Raw genomic sequence first — 22363 nt, 5'->3', positions numbered from 1 at the left:
ACCCCCCCGGACTACTCCATACTCCTGTTACATTGTTTACATTGTTTACACTGTTGACACTTTATAGCACTACAGTCACTCTATTTGACATTTTTAGATATTTTTATATTATATATTTTGTATATACGATACATGCTTTATTTATCTGCATTTATTCTGTACTTTCAACGTCATGCTGCTTAGTTGTTTTTGTTTTTGCAATTGCCCCTCGGGGATAAATAAAGTTTTCTGAATCTGAATCAACCCAGTTTATCTTCTGCAGTTTATACATGCAGCCTTTGGGAAGCATTATTCAGAATCACAGCATTCATTTTCATTGCCATGCTGATGATACGCAGTTCTATTTGTCTACGGAGCCAGATGAAACAGAACCGTTAGCTAAACTTCAGGCATGTTTTAAAGACTGTTCCTAATAGAGTTCTCCGTTCTCAGAGTGCAGGTTTACTCGTAGTTCCTAGAGTATCCAAATGTAGATTTGGAGGACAGGCCTTCAGCTATCAGGCACCATTACTATGGAACCAACTTCCAGTTTGGGTTAAGGAGGCTGACACCACTTCCACCTTTGAAACCAAACTTAAATCGTTTCTGTTTAGTAAAGACTAGTTAGTGTAAACTCTAGTGTGTTAAGGCAAGTAGTCATCACTGCAGCTACCGGACAAGACTACAGCAGCTCGTCTTAAACATTGCTTCATTGTAGACATGCTGCTATAGACCTACGCTGCAGGGCGGCAGCAACATGATCCACTGATCCACTTACCCTTCTTCTCTCCTTTTCTTCTCTTTTCTGTCTTCAGATCAATCCTCAGTTATTAATTACAAGCATCTCATTACCATAATTGTAAGCAATATTAGCATGATTAGCATGTAAAAAACCTTACACAGCCCACTTCATATTAAAGCAATATAATTATATTTTTCATGCATTCAGGTTTAGTATGTACAGAATTAGATAAACACACCTTTAATATCACAGTAGAGTCATTTGAGGGAATGTTGATGATCGTTGTGCTGTAGTTCCCCAGGTCCAAAACAGAGCTGTTCACCTGCCCTCCAATCACCCGTGGTAAAAGAATCTGAAGTCCAAGCCATAAGACATAACCACATATCAATAAACCTTTTAATAAAAGACCTCAAAGCAGTTCTTTGTAAACTTAGCACTTTTAAATTGAGAAAAATATGTCAAATTCCTACAAGCTTTAATAATTTAGCAGTTACTTTACTAAGCTTCTTTATATTCATTTTCATTTTAACTATTTACTCATAAGTGATTCCTTGTGCACAGGCAGTTTTATGACAGAGAATACTGTTCAGTAATCATTCAATTCAGGATATCATGAATGGGGATGTTTTTGTTCTGATATTTTATGGCTCTGATCTTAACATTTGAGTGAAGAAAATATCTAATTCCTTCCTCTGTTTTAATGGATGCTAATAATTGCAGCATGCTAAGTGCACATTCAGGCTGAACAAAGCTTAGTATCTTTTATTGAATTTTATTGAATTTTTTTTGTTTTACAAATTGATTTGGGTATCAATGTTTCCCAAACAGACAACACCTGAGCTTGAAGATACCTGCAGCACACATGTTCGCGCAAAGTGGAATGATTAAAGCAGCACAATGTAACTTTCAGCTTTTGTTGGGTTTGGCGGCTCCTTTGGACAAAATCGGTAGTGCTTTACCAGAAAGAACACTACATTTCCCATGAGCACCAGCGCGTACTGCCGGAAAACTCCTGTCCCCGTCGATGTTGAAAAACACTAAGTTCAACTTGGTTTTATTAAGTTGTTTCAGCGAGATAATGCGCCCTATACGCTCTGCACCTTTTTCCTGTCACGTTTTTTAGAGGGACTTGGTCATAAATTAGTAGTCCAACATACTTACTGACAAAATAAAAAAAAAAATGTATAACCTGTGAATAACTGAATGCCCATTCCTTATGTTTTGCAGATCAGCCCTGCACAATTTTACAGTTCTCAGGAAAAATACTAGAACCCAAGACGAATCCCCTGTATGTGAAAACATTCTAATTTTCATACTTATTGAACATAGAACTCTACATTTACATTTGTATCATAACAATTCTGTCTCTCTTGTTTTATCCCCATAAATCCCCATCGGTCGGACATCCCTCCTCGTCTTTCTTCTCATGCCAGCGAGTGAATGCCGGGCCAATGTTTATTCTTGTCCGGGCATTTAGCTTGTTACTCTCCAGCTTTCTTTTTTCGCCTCCTCCGATAAAACTTTTATTTTCTTCGGATTTTTCACTGCTTCGGCCATGATACCAGCTCCGCGTTTAGCGTTTAGCTCACCACCAGTTCTCCTGAGCTCTGCGCTCCACGCCCCGCCCAGCTTTGGTCTCAACTACGAATCGGGAAGGAGGGGGAAGTGACGTATGCTGTAAAGCAGTCAAAGCCGTAAAGATTTTTAGTTTTTTAGTGTGAAAGGGTTCCTACCATCCACCTCGAAGTTACATAGTGCCAGTGAAGGCGATACAGACCCCGCAGACCATGACAGAGGTGTCATTAAACCTGTTGGAAGTTGATGTACCATCACAATGACTCTGGAAAAGTTACATAGTGCTGCTTTAAGAGTCTTCTTTTATACATTACAGTTCTAGGAAGTGTATTACGGTCTAGTGGTACCTCCTCCAGTCCTTTTTTTTACATTCAAAGCTCTCTTCACTGTGGTACAATTGCATTTTATCAAAATGTTAGAAACACAAAAGTGTGCATAGCTATCCTGAAACACATTTGTTATTGTCCTTCCATTAAAGAAAGACAAATCTACAGCAATCTGAAAACTGAAAACTGACTAATGAAAACTAGACATTGCTTTTGAATTGTGGTACAACAGAATCATAAAATAAATAAATAATGAAACTGGCCAACACAAAAACGATGGTATTCAACTTAAAGGGGACCTATTATGGCATATAATCCCTATTTTAAACAGGCCTTGAATGTTTTAAAAACAAGCTTTTGATTGTTTTTGCTAAATAAATTAGAAATGCAGCCTCTGAGCCATGTTTTTATCTTCCCAGTTACTAACCTCCTTCTCTATGTGGGATTCTGTGTGGGCGGGAGGCTATGATAATGAGGCTCTGTGCTGATTGGCTGCCTGAATGACACGATACACCGCTACGAAAAAATGGCGCGCCGTTTTTAGCTGAACATTTGTCGGATGCAGGTTTCTATTTTCTTCCTGTCGCTCGTGTTGAAAGCCGGTTGAAAGTGCTTTAGGAAACAGTCACGGATGAGGAACGGCTGATCCAGTTAGTTGAAATGAGAAGTTATCTCTGATAACTCCTCATTTCACTACAAAAACCTCAATAAAGTGGCAGCTGCTGGAGGGAGATGGACAGAGAGCGTCCAATGTCACGCAGTGCGACACGATAGTCGGACACTCGCATGCAGTTAGGACACGGTGTTTAGTTGTGGGTGTGGTTTGTATTTTGGTTACGTAACGAAAATCAGCAGAATCTGAACGGCTCGTAGAAGCCACATCACACTGGACGGCTCATCCGGGCGGCTGTACAGACACTGCAGAATTTGGTTGCTTTCCTCCTTCTCTGAGTTGGCAGGCTGAGGGGAGACCACTTTATATGTTAAAGCAAGAGAAAACGTGTTTTTCATAATAGGTCCCCTTTAATATTTTGTTGCACAACCTTTTGAGCAATCACTGCAATCAAATTATTTTGATAACTCTCAATGAAGTTTCTGCAACTGTAAACAAGTACTTCATGTGTAGACTTCTGCAACTGTCTATGCTTTCTTCAGACTTCCTGTTTCAGCTTTTTCCACAGCTTTTTCCACAGATGTTTAGCAACACTTTGATTAGACCACAGAAAGCCTATTAGACCAGTGTTTTGTTCTTAGCCATTCCTGTGGGTTTTTTTGGATGTGTGTTTGGGGTCATTATTGTGTTTTAGGACTTGTGACTGTCCCTGTATTTACTGTATGTTTACGCTTAATGAACTATGCTTGAATGGAGCCTAAATGCCAAAGCCAAATGTTTGTTACGATTAAAGTGTTCCAAACTTACTGCGTGAGTTGTCTGACTGAAATAAATGTATATAAATTCCAATTTGACTTTTTCATGATTATTGCTTTCAACAGTGGAACCTCCCCGGCTGCCCACTTTACCTCAAACAGTGATGGATGGTGCAATCTGACACAAATATACCTTGATCTTGTACTTCACCCTAAATCACTTTTGGAATGTTTCTGGGCTATTTGGTTTCCATGACCATATTATCCATATTATCCATATATTGTGTTATTTTCCTCTTATGTTCATGTCCAGGGAAGTTGAAACAGTCACTTGAACCTTAAACGTATGAATCGACTTCATGTCTGAAGATCAAAATGCTGAAAGATCATCTTTGCCTTTAACCTGCTTGTCTCACCTTTGGTGTTTTGACAACATGTCGGCACTGGATATGGGTATTCAATCGGATTTAGTTCTGTTGACTGTGAGTGACAGTATTTCCATTTCCTTAGGACATTATCACACTCTTAGGGCCAATCTCATCAGCTATTCTGCCAAACTGAAGAGCGCTTTGAGTATAAAAAGTACTGCATGAGGTGTTGTTGGCTTTGATTGCCGTTAGTCCTTAACACTGTGGAGTGTTAAGGACTCGCACCCTGTAATGCATCAAGGGAGACCCTTAATCATTCCACCTTGCAACCAGTTCTGTTAGAGGCACTGAAGATGCACATACCTAAGTAGGTTGTGTGTCTTGGGGCACAGGTGCATCCTGTCTGGGAGCCACAATGCTCCAAACCAAATTCCTGTCACCTTTCATTTACCGTAAAAAAGATAGTATGCTGCCTATATACCTTCCATTTCACAGTGTCAGATCTAGTTCCTCGTTTCAAGCAGTGAACAATTACCTAATCCATAATTTTACAAGAGAATAATTGATTATTTAAAAAGAGGATACTGCAGTCTCTAAAGTGAGCTCAATGTCAATATGCTGTCAGCGTTAAAGATGCTTCCCATGGTAAACTGTTGTTGCACTGACCTCAATATCATCACTTAAGTTCTCCACGGGGATACCAGATCCATTTTTTGTTGTGAGGGATAAAGCTCCTACTACGCTGCTGATGTCGCCTCTTTCATTCCAAGAAAATGGGTTTTTATCAAACGTCACCATCTGTACAGTCACGTGAATCATGGATGGGGGTTAAACCTCATTGCAAGTCAGACAATTTAGAAAATGTAGAAAAGCTGTGAAGTAACACGCACTCTATTGACAAAGCACTTGACAAACAAACATGACATTACTGACTTACTCGCACATCCACTGTTTCTTCTAAAGGAAACGTGTCTGATGGTAGTTCTGGGAGAGAAAACGTTGGGAGGGAACTGTTGGCAGCATTTACAGATTCTTTGTGCAAACCCTCTGGTCTCACTCTGTCAGAGAGGAAGAGCAGATTCATATAAAGCTTCTATGAAGTGTTAGTTAGGAAGGTTAATGTGTGTATTGATTTGTTGTTTTTTTTTACCAATTCTTTCAGCTTATCTTTTTAAAAGAAAATCCCGTATTAAGTAAATGTCAATAGAAACACTGGACCGCTTTCATGAAGTCTTTGTTAATCATTTTGATTTGCACACGGATCACTTAATGCACAATCAAAAACACTGCAAAAACTCATGTACGAATGCCTGCCAGTAGCAAATTGCCTAGCATTTAATGCCAAACTAATTCTCAGATATGAATCAGTTGCTGATGAATTAGAGTTAATCCCTGCAGGAACTATAAGGAGGAGATAATTCCTATATAAAGGTGCATCTTTATCCTACATGTGTACATGGCATATGTGACACATTAGGCTCTGCAAACAGTTAGAAAGCTTAATTCTGCTCACATACACAGTGCTCACTTTTCAGCAACATTACAACATGACAAACACGCCAACAAATTGTTCACTAAACATGGGACACCCCTCAAATGTTAAGGAGGGTGCAAAATGCTGCAGTAATTGTTCTACAGATACTCAAATTATGCCGGTTACCAGAAAGCCATAAAGGGTTTTAAATCCTACTGCTGCTTATTTACAGTAAAGTCTGGGAGTGACGACTTCTCAGACATGTTTCAGGAGGATAACCTGTGAGTCTCTGATATCTCTTTGCTTTGTAGGAAGAAATCTTGTGATTGTGCTTGACGAGCCACATACAGTGAAAAAGGCTTTTTGTTGTTTCTAAACTCTGGAGCAAACATGTTGAATAGACATCCAAGGTGACCTAATACTGGTAACTGTAAAGCCAGTTGGAAGATTGAACTTACCTATGGACAACCATACTGATATGTGTTTGATTAATGACAGTTGGTCCCTCATCTGTCCCCTTCACTTTCAACAGGGAACTCTGTACATCGCTTAATGCATCAAGAAGAACGTCTGAGATGTTTTTCTGCAAAAGATACACAGAATGGAGAAGTTTTGTTTTACATTATTGTGTGGTTTATGATTCATAAATTCATACCGAACATTAAACAGGTAGAATAGTATAGGTTTCAAATGTACCGTTTTTGGATAAGAAAAGCTAAAACTTATAGGACAGGTGAAATGCACAGGGCTGTCTGCCCATTTCTGGGGAAAGTGCCTTATATTCCATCCTGGTTTCCACAAAACAAACTAACAATGTGTCTTGCTCTAAATCTGTAGATTTGTGGCGACCTCACAGTCTGTATGCACTTTCACTTGTTTCAACAAGGGCATCTCACTAAAATGTGAGATGATGATCTTGAAAACCTTGTGAAATGGACAATGAAGCTACAGTGACCCCGGTGTCACTTCAGCGTGTAACAGCTGTCCAGCACCAAGCATGCTAGTAGGTTTTATTTTCAGTGTTGTATTGTGTAGAGGATAATTAAAGTGGCTGTGTTTTAGGTAAATATTTTAAATACCTAAGCCTAAAAAATCATAAGGGACAACACACTTGAAAAGTGACAAACTATAGTTGTTTCTGGACTGCATGTTATGTATTGTGGATACAATATTAGGAAGTCAAGGGGTCTTCATTCGTATGTCATTTTTTTGTTGTTGTTGTTCTTCTCAAAAATCTTCTTACCACTTCACAACCTTTTTTGGGCATTTTAAAAGGTAAAACATAGATTTTAAAAAAAAACAACATATTCATATGCAAACTGTGGGCATATCAAGAGTTTTAAAGGCAGAGACAGACATGCAACAATTTTAGAGCCTGCATGTTGTTATTTCACAGCTTTTGAGCAACAGTATTATTGTTGAAATTCTACATTTGGCACAGTGGACCGACATAGCATTTACAGTCAGTTATATACTGTATTTGAGACCAAGACATAATATTTTCCTCAGTACTTGTCTTTGCTGATCAAGTTTTAACTTAAAGAGTTAGACTACTTTTGAAATACACTGTTACAAACTACCCCAACCCTTGAGATAAAATCTAAAAAGAAAATAAACCACTAGAATATACCATTAAGGCACATAAATGTTCAACAATGTATTGATTGTTCTATGTGGAGCAAAGTAGCTATTAAACTAAGTTTTAAATTAAAAGACCAACAGGTAAAGAATAAAAGAGCAGGTACTTTGGGGTGGTTGGACATACAGTACAGACCAAATGTTTGGATACATATTCTCATTCAAACAAATGGGGAAGTGTGTCCAAACCTTTGGTCTGTACTGTATACACGAAGAGCCCCTTGTGTATTCCTTTGAGAAGTTAATCGTATCTGCACAAGCTTTGAAGTCAGTGACTCACACTAGAAGAATAGTCCAGGATATTTCCTACTCCCTCCATAATGGATCCGCTGGCAGTGAACAGTTCCTCCTTATCGGCTTCATTCACATCCATATGCAGGAGACATGAACTGAGATTTGCAAACAACAAAGAAGCAACGACCTGGGGTTGGAAAACAATGCATTAAATCACAATGAAAGAACCATTTAACTTCTGCACCACCATAATAAAAATATGTATTTTACATTCTATTCCTAATGATATAAAGTAAACTGTCAAAGACAAAACTGTTAAAGACATTTTTTCAATTGCAGTTGAATTGCAAAATAGTAGTGTTGTTTTTGGGAGCCTGTTTCAATTTTAGTTTTAGTCTACTCTTTGGGTCAAGCCTCACGTATTTTATGACTGCTATATGTGCACGTGTAGACCAATGTGGAGACCATCTGCAAAATCTCGAACAGGATGTTCTTCTCCGATTGAGAATTTACTTCAGTCAGTACAACAGGAATACTGTACTCCAATGCTTAATGCAATAACTTTTAACTTTGAAAAAGAAACAACCATGTTATTAGTGTCCTTCATCCAAATAAGGTTGGAGTAGGTTGAGTATTGTCTTAAGTTAAATGTGTTACTGAGTTGATGCAGTGATTGCAACAATTGAATAACTTTTTTTTCTCAATAGTAGTGACTGAGAGCATTATGTTAAAAGCCAATTATTTTCTTTCTTTCTTGGAAGCTCCCTTTTTAATAATCCACCTTTATATCTGCAGCCGTTTCATGTAGTAATACCACTTCTTTTACGATTAAAAAAATAAAAAATAAATAAATAAATAATAAATAGTAATACCACTTCTGACCACATGGGGGAATACACCTGAACAAATTATTGCATGGGGTTAATTTATGCATTACGTTTTTGTATGGTTCAAAAAAGGTTTTTGATAACTGTATCTGTCATAAATAGTGTGAAGGCATGTATACAGTTCCAGTTTGATATCTTTCTCTCAACAGTTTAAAGAGCAGCTGTAGCTCAGAAGACACAGTATCCATCCATCAAGTTCAAGGTGTTTCTTGTTATCTTCTTCTTCACAGTTTATGGTACAAATGCTTCAACATGTAGAGATATTTCTAAATAAATGTTATGTTGTAAATTATCCACATGCAGTACCTGTGCAGACAAACTGAGCTCGGTCCCTTCCTGGACCAGAGCAGTGAGTCCTCTGGCTACCAGCTCAATTTCCTTTGTAGAGCTACACGGGACCTCATTCATAGTGTCAACCATTATGTCCAGCATATCCTCCCTGAGCTTTAAGAGAAAAAAACATAAAAAAGCAAGAATTCTGTCAAGTATTTTACAGTATAATGCAGTTCAAAGAAATATCAAGGGAAAGACACTTTATAGCTACGAACTTAGTTTGTCAACAGACATCGTCAGAGTTTGAGATTATATGGTTCTAGTGGCCTTTATTATAAGCAGCTTGATCGGAAATTGGGGAAGAAAGAGTGGGTGGAGGACATGCAGCGAAGGGGTCACATGCTCTGAGCTGAACCTCAGACAGGCACACAAGGTCTGAAGCCTCTGTATAAAGGATGCCTGCCAAATGAGTGAGCTGTCCAGTATCCTCTGCTTACTACTATTGTGGAAGAGTTTTAAAAAAGAAAATTGTTGATAAGGCTATAAGAGTATCTCCAAGCAGCTTTATATTCCCAGCACATGGCTGCAAAAGGTCAGAAGAACAGTGATGGTGGACAAAAAATGTGTTCAAAAACATTCAAGCTAAGTTCAAAAGTCCAGGTTAGTCAGTATCTGAGATCTATTGAGCAACAAAGAGCTTCATGGAAAATGCTCCAGACAGACTAAATGAAAAATATATAAGACTGGAACCTTTTGAAATAAATTTCTGATGAGACACAACATTTATGAGAAAATGTCTTTTGGGCTCTTTCTTTTTGGGATCTTTCTTAACCCCATCAGGTTTGCAGTCACCACAAAAAAAACATACAGCCTTCAAAGAAAAGAACACCGTATCTGCTGTGAAACACTGAAGGATGTTGATTAGGTTGTTTACTCAGGAGGCACTCGGATCCCTGGGGTCTCCTCCCATTGGAGCGTCAAATATGCACAACGCCCCTTAACATATTGGATGAGTAGCACGGTCAGACTGGGGACTGAAGAAGAGCGACCACAGACGTCACTCTTCTGCACCGCTTGGCATTGCAAATTCCATTTAAATTATGGAATTCTTGTTGCGGGACGGGCATGAAAAACAAAAAAGCAATGTCCTTTTCTTAATCATTTCAATTAAGTAACAGAAAGAGGATTCTTGAATAAGAAAATAAAAATGCAGTTTGGATGATTTATTATTAATTTTATTTGAGTGAGAAGATGCAGGTATATTTTGAATATGAAATAGCATTTCTGTTATTCCGTTTAATTTTGAATTATGGTACAGATTTGCTTCCATATGTTCCACCTCTGCAGTGCTTTTATTCTGAAGTAATAATGGTGTTACACTTCATTTTGTGCTGGTACACCTGGGAGTTAGTAACGGAGGAAAATGAGTGTTGTGCGAATTTGCATAGCAGAAAGTGGCAACAGGGCCACCGGGATGGCTGTAAAATCCATGCAGAGGATGAATAAAGCCCATCTCAGGGACGGTGAAAGATGACACAATTCAACAGTCTCACTGTCAAAACGTCATGTGACAAGCAGGGGAAACATGCTTAGAGAGAAATAAAATAATGTAAAGGAAATGGACTATCTTTAGGTTGTAGTATCCCATAATGCTTTGGGAAAGCATAAACTGGCATAAAGGGAATACTAATGTGGCTTTATGATGTCCCTGTTAAAGCACAGCTGAAGAGTGGAGGCAGAATGAAGTAGGGATTTCCAATGATCTCTGTGATCTCTGAGTGAAAGTGGGTTTAGAAAGAAATAGCGTGTGCTTTCTCTTATTCACCTTCATAGTTACTGATGGTAGTGTGGTGCAGCTGACTACCCACATCTCTTAAATCCTCCAATCCTCAAAGCATTTCAATAAACCGAATTGGGGTTTATGTAATAACTGTAGTTTTATCTGCATCCTGTAGTACCTGACCTCTAAATATGTAATACTTGAAAGTGTGTGTGATATTTGTCAGTTTTTTTTATGTCAGCACATAGTCACACCTCTTTTCTCATTTAAATCCCAGTAGTATATTTTAACACATGTAAAGTATCAAGTATACAAGAACATTTTTACACTTTCGCTCAGCGTTGATGATTATACTGCACTTAACTCATTTTGGCAATGCAAGACAGTTTCTCCACAGGTCTAGGTAATCTTTTGCCTTACTGTGAGGTTACCTTTCGCCTGTCTTCCTTCTTTCTTTTATTAGATTGACGGTTGACTTTATTGGCCACTGAAGAGATGATTTGTCCTATCCGTTCCCGAGACAGTAGATATTGATTCTTTAGCTGAGCTACAGTGTTCTGGACCAGAGTGTTGAGATGCTTTGGTGAACTTGAGTTTCCTGTTAAATCAAGAACCTGACAAAAACAAGTCATTAGCATACAGAAGTGTAAAAAAGTATATATTTTTAAATTAATGTAATTAATAATTATATACATTTTCATAAGTTTTCACTTTTCTTTGACAAACCTTTGCAGTTAGATTGGTGGAAATGACATCACTGTCACTTCTTGCAGTTGCTGTTATAAGCAGGTTGTGATCAGTACTTCTGTCTCCAAGAGGAAGGAACACTGCCTTTACTTTCTTGTCATTACTGCAGAGTATATGCTTATCTGTTCAAACGCAGAAAAAAAAAGAATTACAGGAGTTCTGGGAGAGCACACACGGCTTAGTTTGTAGATGGCATATTAAGTGAGATTATTCATGTTAGATGAATCAGTTTTTCTAGTATGGAAGTACCTACCCTTAGCTGTAAAACAATACTGACAGTTATTACAAGTAGGTTGAGTTGTGCAGGTTATATTGAATGCATCAAGGATTGTTCCATCCGATGGGGAAATGATGCATGAGAAGCGATTAAAACTCATGGTAGTTTCTTCTGAACTTGAACCATCGCCAGAGTAGAATGTTCTGTCTTTGTTGGTTCCAGCATCTGTTGCGTTTGGATCATCCGTGGGTGACGATGTCCCAATGATGTATGTTGTATAATAGGGTTTAACAGTGTCTTTTAGAAAATAAAATAAAGTTATTTAATATCCATTGATCCCTTCTTGTAGTCATGTCGATGAACAGACTGCATGTACTTTTGTACTAAAGTAGTTAATTCTTCTATAAGCATGGTATACACTGCATGATTTTAGACTTGCAGATTAAATGACAGTCATGAAGGAACTGTGATGACATCTTTTGTCATAGCTCCATATCGACTATCATACAGGGTGAGCCATTCTGTAACAGCTGTCTCAAAAGATCTTGGGACCAAATACTACCTGAAATAATCTGGTTGATAATATCAGAAATCCATGAAATTACTAATGCATACTAACTAATGCAACTTGCTTCTTCTCCCTAACCCTGACCTCCTCCTTCTATTCTCCTTTGAATTAGTTTCAGCACACATGAAAGGAAATATTAAAGTATGGTTCATTGTTTTATTTAGCTTTTTTGTTGTTGATTGCTTCATACCATTCTTGACTTTGCGTCCAAGATCAAGCACTGATGATTTTGGGTACAACTGTAGAAATCGTGCAGTGTATAGGAGCTCTTCCTAGATATTCAGTAAAGAGCAATGCCTAATCAAATGAACTTCATTGCACAAATTCATTTGTACAAACGATAATTTTGATAGTAAATTAATACATTCTTCATCACCTCAAATGTGGCTATCAAATATGGACAGATTATCTGAAATATTAACTGCTGTTTTGATATGTACGCACCAAATATCACCACCACCGTGACATTCTGGCCCCGGGACTTGGCTGCCAACAGATTTTCGTATCCTACTTTGTAATCAAGCTTTGCCTTCTGTTCTTCAGTTAGTGGAATTTGTCCTGCATCTTTGTAGCATTGCTTTGTTTCTTTCTGGAAGTAAATGATCATGTAAATTCATTAAGCCAACATCAGATTTCTTTTTTTATGTGATCTTTAAACAAGCACTACATAACTTTTCATCCTTAATTTACAGTTTCAGAAATCCTTCTGATGTAACATTATCCCATCCCACCGACACAATGTGTCTGTCCAGCCGGAAATTATACTGAAGATTGGATCTGTATCGTGTTATGACAATATGTCAGACCAACAACATTAACGCCTCTACTGAGATCGTCACTATTCTTGAAATATTCCTCATGGCAGAAGTTAGAGAGGAGCAGAAAATCTAGTAATGGTTTTGAATCTTTGGCAAGAAGTACAAGAAGAAAAGTGGTCCAAGTTGATGCTAAACATGGCATGTTCTTGCTTGCCATCTTACTTTTTAAGTGTAAAAGTGTGAAACTAAAACCCTAATTCCCAAGTAATTGGGACACTATAAATTGTGAATAAGCACATAAAGTTGTTAAACTGATTTGCAAATCTCATAAACTCTTTTATTCCCAAGTAGAACATAAACAACAAACACCTGCTTGTATATGTGGAGAAATAAGGCGTGCTGGCTACATTAGAGCTAACTTTGTTACTGTGATTTCATCACTTATTGCGTCTTCAAGAGTTACTGTCGGCTCTGTAGGGTTTACTGTCCTTTACCTGTTATTCAACACGTAGGCTTGTACGATGTGTGTCACGGTCAACTTTGGACTTGTATTTGCAGCAGTACTGGACTATACTTGATATTCTGGGGGGCATCATGAGTAAAAAGAAGAGGAGGAAGAAGAGAAAAAATCCATCTAAGAAACTAGATTTCCTCCATTGTTCCCCAATGGTGGAATGACCTACCAAACTCTGTCCGATCCTCGGGGTCCGTACTTTTAAGAGCAAGCTAAAGACTCAGCTCTTGCATCTAGTAAACTTCTCTGCTCATCAGAATTAGTGATAAGATTTATCCAGCTCTTTGCATGACTCAGCACTGAGAAAGCTGCATGCACTTATGACAAAATGATCTTATGATGGTGTCTTTTAAGATGTAGTTTTCTTGTAAAAAGGGACTGTTGTATTGGGTGGGAAGGGAACAACAATAATAAAAGTTCTAGCACTGGCATGGCAGCACCTGTGTCCACTGGACTCACAGCAGTCTGACCAGCACTTATCCAGCTGGACCCTCCTATGTAATTTCTTGCTTGTGTTGTTTTCTCAGATGTAAGTCGCTCTGGAAATGACAGTAGTTGTAATTGTAGTAGTAGTAGATTTTTCTGACTTACTTCCCAGTCATTGTCATTGTTTGGGTCCTCGATGTACCACACAACTTCTGGACAGGAATCAATATTACAAGTAAGTTCAAGCTTTGCATCCTTGTTTTGCTCTATTGGATCACACCCTTCAGTGCAAGTGATCCTGTGGAATAAAATATATTGAGATATTTTGGTTTATTTAGAACAAAAACATCTGCAGCCTTAGAAGGATATCTTGTAAAATTATGAAAATGAAAAAACAACCAACAACTACCAATTCATCTTTAGGCTACATCATGTAATTTTGAAATTAATTAGCTTGAAAGCTTATTTTAAAGTCAATCTTTCTGTTTTTAGATACATTGCTGTGAAAAAATTACAGGCACACACGAAACAGACAGATTTTATGCAAACTGTGTAAAGAAGCCAGATAACAGGAAACAAAGAAGGAATCAGAGTAAGTCAGTTTCTGAAATAGTATGTACCTTATTTTATCTGATGTGTAGAACGTCGGGGTGAGAGTAACGCATATGGAGTTGTCAGCCCTTAGACCATTGTCCCATTTCAACTCTAGATTATATTTATCGAAGTGAAATGGATGTGGCAGGCACCGTCCTTCAATGATGTGTGTCTTTTCTTTGGTGATCTTCTTGCATTCACAGGTTTTTTCTGTAAACACAGTTTGAGGATAGAGTTTCAGCTGACTCCAACAAAAGACGTTCATTAGACACATTGAGAATCTAGAGCGGGTGTCATCACTGACTGTTGTATTAGAATTAATAGTCATATTGGTATCTTTAAATCTATCCACAGTGGTGGTTTTTGAGAGGTTAAAACAAGCTCTCTGTGGGGAACAGCTGCTTCACATGCCCGACTTATCTCTCCTTTCCTCTTTTAGACAGATGTGTCGGGCAGAAGGCTGGGGGCCGTCTCGTCTCAGTAGGTTCAGGGGTTTCAACCACCCTATACTGTACCTCAGCTGGAACAGTCAGAGCAGAAGACAAGGTATGGTGGAGAAGGAGTGCCCTCTTTTCAGACCATGCCCCACTGGAGTGGCTCCACGCCAAGCTCAGTTCGTTTTTTTCAAGATGGGTGCGAAGAAAATTGCATTCACAAATATCATGCTGAGGTTGACTATCTGAAATCAACCAAGCTGCTACAGCAGACACAATTCCAAACCTGGGATCCGTGTCCCCCTTGCATGGTAATCTTCTCAAATGTGTAAAGTCTCCAACAAAGAATGTTGAGAGTATTGTGGGCTGGTAAATGATCATATTATTATTATTATATAGTTGTTATGGACTGTAGCACTGTGACATAAGACTACGACTGTCAGGAACGCAGCAAATTTGTGAAAACGATGGAAACTGGAATGGCAACCAAATGAAGGAACTGCTGGCGACTAATGCCTAGGACAAAACTTCGAAGTAGATTAGTGTTGTTTTAGGGGAAATATTTTAATCTTTGATGAGGTTGTTTGAAAAAGTGTGAAGATGGGGTTATACAATGGTGATTAATAAATTGAAATGATTTGTAAAAAATGAATAAATAAATAAAATCCTTGTATGGTCCTGTGGGAGTGCCTCAGTTTCCACAGCAACTAAGCTTCACACCTGCAGTGCATCTAATCAGTGGCAGTATTTATTCCAGGTTGGCTCTCCTGTCATTGCCGGATTGTTGATTCACCTTGCTGTATCACCATATTCAGTTCGCTTCTACTTTTTGAAGGATCTTTAATTGCTCTGATCCTGTTTAACCAAATTGGTTAAAAAGAAAGTTCACTCTCAAAGATGTCTGCATGGTTTTCTTTTTTCTTTTTGCAATCCGAAGGCTGGATCCCTGCTGGCAATTCTGTAATTTTATTCAGTTTTAGACACGGAGACCTATATTTATGAATACACCTTTTAAGTACAGTATAGTGTATCTTACCACATTTCCATCTGTAACTTTTAGCATCAGTAAATATGGACATGTCACTGACTGAAAGCTCAATACTTTGATCTTTGCCAGTTATTGATTTAGCAGGATGTGCAATCATATCCCATGAAGCTCTTGCAATTCTAACAGGTTGTTTTGCCTGAAAAGACACACACGGTTCAGAAATATTATATGGGGTGAAATGCAACAAAAATGAGCAAAACCACTAAAGTAATTCTTCTTTACACCTTCATTGTTGTGAAGTAAATTACCATTCTCTTGTAAAGACTCAATGAACGTTTATTAATATCATGTTTAGTGACTGAATTCTTGCCACAGGAGGTAGGCATGTCCACATCCACCACTAGAGAGGAGAAGGCATTCCAGGCTCTGACTTTCATTTGCATAGATTCTGTAGGAAAATGAATATTAAACACAATGATCAGTGAATTATTGCAGGTTTTTCCCCTAATATAATCAGAACCATACCACCGAGAACCACACCCCTTGCAAAGCAGGGGGTGTTGTTCATTGACCACCATTAACCACCCCGAACACAATCAGAACCACACTCCCTGCATTTATTATGGGCATGCCAGTAGTGGCATCCCATATTGCAATTCCAAACACAAGCCATTGACCACCATTAACCACCCTGGACCACCGGGCACCACACAACCAGAACCTTGATGGAGTTTTGAATGTAGTGGCTGAGCATTTACGTTGTATACTTTCCAAGCTCATTACGTTTTTGGACATTTCCCAGGCATCATTACTACATCAGTAGCTCTGGATCAAACCTGCATAATGTTCAGGAGGAATGTTTGTCCAGTCATCCTTCCAGAACTGCTTCTGGTTTATATTTTGTTAGGGTGTCTAGTATGAATCTCTCTGTTAAGAAACCTTTTCTGTGAGGCATGGTTCTAATCAGCAGATACTTCTTATGAACCACACATTTTAAATATATTTGTGTTTTTATCCATCAGAGTAGCTGTTAGCCATACCTTATACTAATTTCAGTAAATGGACTCCAGGTGTGCTGCTGACTTTGAACAGCTTGCATTAAAGTAATTAGTCTAAATGTCCATTACTTCATCAGACATTAGACATTTTTGACATCAGCTTAAGCTCATTGTGTTTGTCTATTGTGGCTTAGATTGAAGATCAGACCACATTTAAGGTAAGGTAGGAAACAAGTCACTTTGAATATTTTCTCGTTGGTGTGTGCCCTACGTTTTCTTACCTTGAACAGGGTATCCAATGTGAAAAATTCCCCTTTTGGTATTCATTTTTCTAGTTTCAGAAAATGAACTACTGCTTCCAGTTAGTGAAAAGATGAGCAGCACAGGTTCTCCACAGTCAAGGGAAACATCAAGAGTCACATATGGAGAGCTGAAACAGTCACCACTCTCTTTCAGCAGGGAGACATTTAGACCTGCTATTTTCTCCAAAATGCAAACCTGCACAATACATAGACAGACAAAATATATATTGTATTCACCTTCATTTTTCCTCAACAGTAAAACAGATTTGATTATTGAGGGTCAAAGTAAGGGCCTCACACCTAATTGCCATATGAGTCAGTATACTGATTCTGACAAATGTTCAGCAATGAATTGATATTGACGTTAAAATTGATCTTAGAGGCTGTTTTACCTCTTTATGGATTTGATGCCGACAGGTTTTAATTTAAACTTGCACAGAGGACTTTGTGAGCAGGAATAAAGGAGAATATTGTCTTCATTGTGCACAATAGTTGCTCGGCTATGAAACCGTCAATATTGTCAGCTGATAATAAAGCCGCGACAACAGCTACCACGGAAAGACCGGTGAGTAAGTGTCTGTGTTGACGTCACTATAAAAAGGCTTATAACTGCAACACCAAGGCCTTCATCATTTTAGAGGTATGACAAAAATTAAAAATCACATAAAAAGGGAAAAGTACGTGTCTTTTCATGCATCTTATGAACAAAATTGGACAATCTAACATTTCATTTGCAAGATATAATGTGAAAGTGAGACTTATATGAAAATAGCAGATAAAACAACAAATTTAAGTTCCAATAATATAAAAAAACAACATTTAATCATTAATCAGATCAAAATGCATCACATTGTTGGAATTTTGCCTGTCTTCTTGCTCTAAAGTTGATTTACCTGCAGTTCTGCAGACACGGGAGAATAAGTGACCATATTAGATGCATAAAGAGTCAGGTGGTGGCAGCCGGGCCTGAGCTGCTTCACTGCCTCTGGTGCCACTGTGATGTTCTGCGGTGCAGTTCCATCAGCTACAGATACACCAGCCAACAACTTTGCTCCACTTTGAATTCTGTAGGCCACATTCGTACCTGGAAGGAAGAAAAATATTAATTGCAAAAGAATTAAAATATATAGAATAGAATATAAAAAAAACATCAAAACATGATGCTTTCAAACTATAATTACAAATTAAACAGGATGAAAGATTAATAGTTTTTTTTTTTTTTTTTTAATCTCAGTACCAACCTGCCTTTACTCCCATTTGAACTTGAAAAGCTCCTTCATTTAGAACTCTGCAGTTGCTTTCATGAAAAGATTTTTTCCCGCTATAGCACCTGATGCCTCCAATCTCAGTAACAGGCTCTTGAATGGCAATTATTTTCAGAGCTGTAATGTGCATTTCGCTGCTGGTGCATTCAACAGCCACAATAAATGCACCTGCATTGGTGTATTTGTGCCCCACAGTTATCTCCAACCTGAGAAAATTAACATAAAGGAACACATATCTGGTGATGCAGGGTTGACCCATTTCTTCTGAAAGAAAAAGCATTAATTCAGTTATGTGCTAGACAAATATCAGTCAGTGCTTCAAAGTGCAACAATTATTTTAAGTAAACATAGCCAACTTCAATAATGAAGGTTATTGTTCTCAGAGTGGTCCAGTTGGACATTATGTAATAAACATTGATATTCTGAGAACATTTCTCCGATAATAAGTTGAAAGTAAAATGACTGTGGTGTTGCCATTCCCATAATGATCAAAATGAGTCCAAATTATTTTTGAACTAGGTCCTACAAAACAGCCAGGCTAAAAATGAAATTCATTCAGTTGTCGACCATGTCCATAAAATATAATTAAAGTAAATTTAGCAAAGCAGCTGGAAAGAATATATAATAAAGCTGAAATTAGAAATACATGCAAAGTCAAAATCAGTGTAAAGTTTGCTTCAAGTAAATACAACTGACAAAGATCCAATTGAAAAATGCTGCTGTTTAACTTAAATGTCTTCACTGTGGGATCATTAAACTCTTATTTTAACGCTTAGCATTTTGCAAAGATTAAGTTAAGTCATGATTTTTCATTGCAACTTTATTTAATTTGTGAATATACATCTATTTTACATTTTAGGCCTGAAACAATTCAAGAAAAGTTACTACAGGGCCAATTTATTGCCAATGAGAAGAAAATGAAATATGAAATTAAAAGATCATTGATTTGGTACAAAAGCAGTATCCATGAAATGTCTCTGAAGAGCAAAGATGGGATGAGGATCTTCCCTTCGTCAGCTCAGCTCTCTTCAGGCGAAAGGCAGGGGTAAACCCTGGACAGATCACCATTCCATCAAAGGGCTACATGATGGAGTAGAAGACCCTTGCAAGCACAGGGTGAACATGCAAACTCCATTCAGTGAGGAGTTGAAACCAGCAACCTTTGAGCAGCAAGACAACAGCACAGCTGCTGTCGCCGTGCTGCCTTCTTAGTCAATATTCTTTTTAAATTCTATTTCATATTTTACATTTTTTGTGTGGTTTACTTATCAAGAATTTTCACAAAGCATGTGTTTTCCGCATACAGGGATTTAGTGAATAATATATATAAAAATATAACTGTAAAATAAAATGAGCTTTGGTGGAACAAAAGGAGGGTAAAGTCAACAAAATACTACAAAAGCAGCCAAATAAAATAGCAACAAAGCAGAAGACAAAACAAAAGTAACAAAGCAAAACAAAAACCCAAAGTAGACGCAGGAAAAAAAGGGAAATCAAACATTAAAATACATAAAAATAGAATGAATCATCAGAAAAAAGACAGGATTAGGTTTGTGTGCGCCACCAGTGCAGGAAACACAGAGCTCAGGATTATCAGGCAGAACAGGGTGCAGGGATACAGCTGAATGGGAATGATGTGATATACACAGCACTGCAGCTTTTTGGAAAAATGAAGCCCACAAATGTCTAAACTGTGTATTAAGCAACATAATAAAACGAAAAAAAAAAAGTAAGATGAAGCAGCAGTACTCACCATCATCACTGACAGTATACTTACTGCCAGTGCATGACCCAGATGACAGCATAGCCAGTGACAGCACAACTGAATGAATTCTGAATTAATGCTGCTTCTCTATCTTCTCTAAGAATGTTGCCATGCAGTTATTTGCATCTTAAAACTTCCCCTATTTCCCTTTGTCTTGTTTTAAAACTTCATGTCTCTCATTAAGTCTTTATGTGTAAATGTCAAACCTCTGCTGATTTCAAACCTGAAGAGTTCAGATCTTCCACTGCAGACGCAACTGGAATAGGTTACCATGATTAAGAGGCTGCATGCGAGTGTCACTTCACCAGGGCCAAGACCAAGCATGGAGTGGTGTTAAGTACATCACGACAGGACTGTGGAGCAGTGGAAATGCCTTCGCTGAAGTGGAGAAAGACGCTTGTCTGTTTAGCAGTCAGTTGGATGAACCTGGGTCTGCGGGATGGGAGAATGTTACCCGCCTCACTGCAATGAGCCAGCTGTGAAGTTTGGTGAAATGTTACAAAGCTGTTTTTCTAGGGTTTGGGTGAGGTTACTTGTCCCCAGTGTCCCCATGTCTTTATCTTCCCATTCTCTAACCTCCTTCTCTATGTGGGATTCTGAGTGGGCGGGGCTATGATAACGAGGCACTGTGCTGATTGGTTGCCTGAATGACACGATACACCGCTACGAAAAAATGGTGGAAGCTCCGGCCGGCGGAGTTACCATGTCCTAACTGCATGCGATGCGAGCGAGCGTCAGCGACAAAATCAATTCCATTGCTTTATTAGGGCCCGAGCACTTACAGTGCGAAGGCCCTATTGTATCTGTAGGAATTCTATATTTCTTTTCTTTCTGACCAAAGAAGGGCCTTTTTGCCCCCCTAAACGTGCCCCAAAAGTCACCAAATTTTGCACGCAAGCCAGGCCTGGCGAAAAATGTGATATTTAATGGTTTGCATTAATGAGCGTGGCCTAATGGCTCAACAGCGCCCCCTAGAAAACTTTGTGCCTCAAGCCCCACAATACGGTTTGACGGTACATGCACGAAAATCGTTACACACCTGTATCATGTCGTAACTTAAAGAAAAGTATCTTGGCGCCATGGCCGAAGCCGAACAGGAAGTCGGCCATTTTGAATGAATCGTGTCATTTTGGCGAAATTTATGCCATTTCTTCAGCCGCTTCAGAGCCCGAGCCGTAACGTGGACCCAGTGTCACATCAAAATGTGCGTCTCTATCCGGCGACAACGCGCATTACTTTTCTCAGTCAAAAGCGTTACCGTGGCGACGCTAGACGCCAAAAAGCGCGCCCACCCTTCATCTGATTGGTCCAGACAGAAAAAACTTTGTGCCTCAAGCCCCACAATACGGTTTGACGTACATGCACGGAAATCGCTACACACCTGTATCATGTTGCAACTTAAAGAAAAGTCTCTTGGCGCGATGGCCGAAACCGAACAGGAAGTCAGCCATTTTGAATTAATCGCGTAATTTTGGCGCAATTTATGCCATTCCTTCGGCCGTTTCTTCGCCCGAACTGTAACGTGCACCCAGGTGTGTTATACATCAAAATGTACGTCTCCATCCTGTGATGACGCGCATTACTTTTCTCTGTCAAAAGCGTTACTTGACCTTCATTGGCATGAATTAGCCCCGCCCCTTCTTCTGATTGGTCGATATTTGATAGATCCGATTTTCTGCAATAACTTTTGAATGGTTTGACATAAAGACTCGTGGGTGGTGTCATCAGACTCGGTTTTGAGTCCTTGAACATAATATCTGCAAATTAGCCCTGTCCCTTCATCTGATCGGTCGATATCTGATAGTTCCTACTTTCTGCCATAACTTTTGAATGGTTTGATATTAGGGGTGTAACAATATATTGCGCCACGAAATTTCGCGATACAAAAACGTCACGAAACGTGTCGTGGAGGTGACAAAGTGTATCGCGATATTATGTTATTAATATTAATCTATTGTGTTGACTAGAAACGCGCATCCGAGCACGCGTGCCGACCGCGGCTCGACCCGCGGACCAAAATCTTCCTCCGCTCAGAAGAAACTAGTTCCGTTTTGCGGTCCCGATCACGGACTTTTAGGGTTTTGAGCTCTGAACCTTCAAGTCTGGTGTAGAGTTAAGCCTTACCTTATTAAATTAAACCTTT

The 22363-nt window shown here is 38.7% G+C and overlaps 1 protein-coding gene and 1 long non-coding RNA gene across 2 annotated transcripts in view; both read right to left on the bottom strand.

The window, feature by feature from the left end:
• LOC133445610 (polycystin-1-like protein 2) overlaps nt 1-5156 on the bottom strand; it is a 30251-nt gene extending 25095 nt beyond the window's left edge. Inside the window, exons 1-2 of the mRNA XM_061722932.1 lie at nt 5025-5156; nt 960-1073 (exon numbers count right to left, since the gene is read on the bottom strand). Of these exons, the coding sequence (XP_061578916.1) occupies nt 960-1073; nt 5025-5156 (246 nt within the window). The remainder of the gene's footprint in view (nt 1-959; nt 1074-5024) is intronic.
• A 3811-nt stretch (nt 5157-8967) lies between these two features.
• On the bottom strand, nt 8968-11418 carry LOC133446508 (uncharacterized). Its single transcript, XR_009782842.1, has 3 exons — nt 11371-11418; nt 11076-11258; nt 8968-9035 (listed from the first exon to the last, which is right to left on the bottom strand). It is a non-coding gene; the product is annotated as an uncharacterized LOC133446508 (long non-coding RNA).
• Nucleotides 11419-22363: the final 10945 nt, after the last annotated feature.

This window comes from Cololabis saira, chromosome 6, assembly GCF_033807715.1.
Source record: "Cololabis saira isolate AMF1-May2022 chromosome 6, fColSai1.1, whole genome shotgun sequence".
NCBI classification, from domain to species: domain Eukaryota; kingdom Metazoa; phylum Chordata; class Actinopteri; order Beloniformes; family Belonidae; genus Cololabis; species Cololabis saira.
Note: the sequence above shows the minus strand (reverse complement) of the source record. Positions and strands in the feature narration are given on the sequence as shown.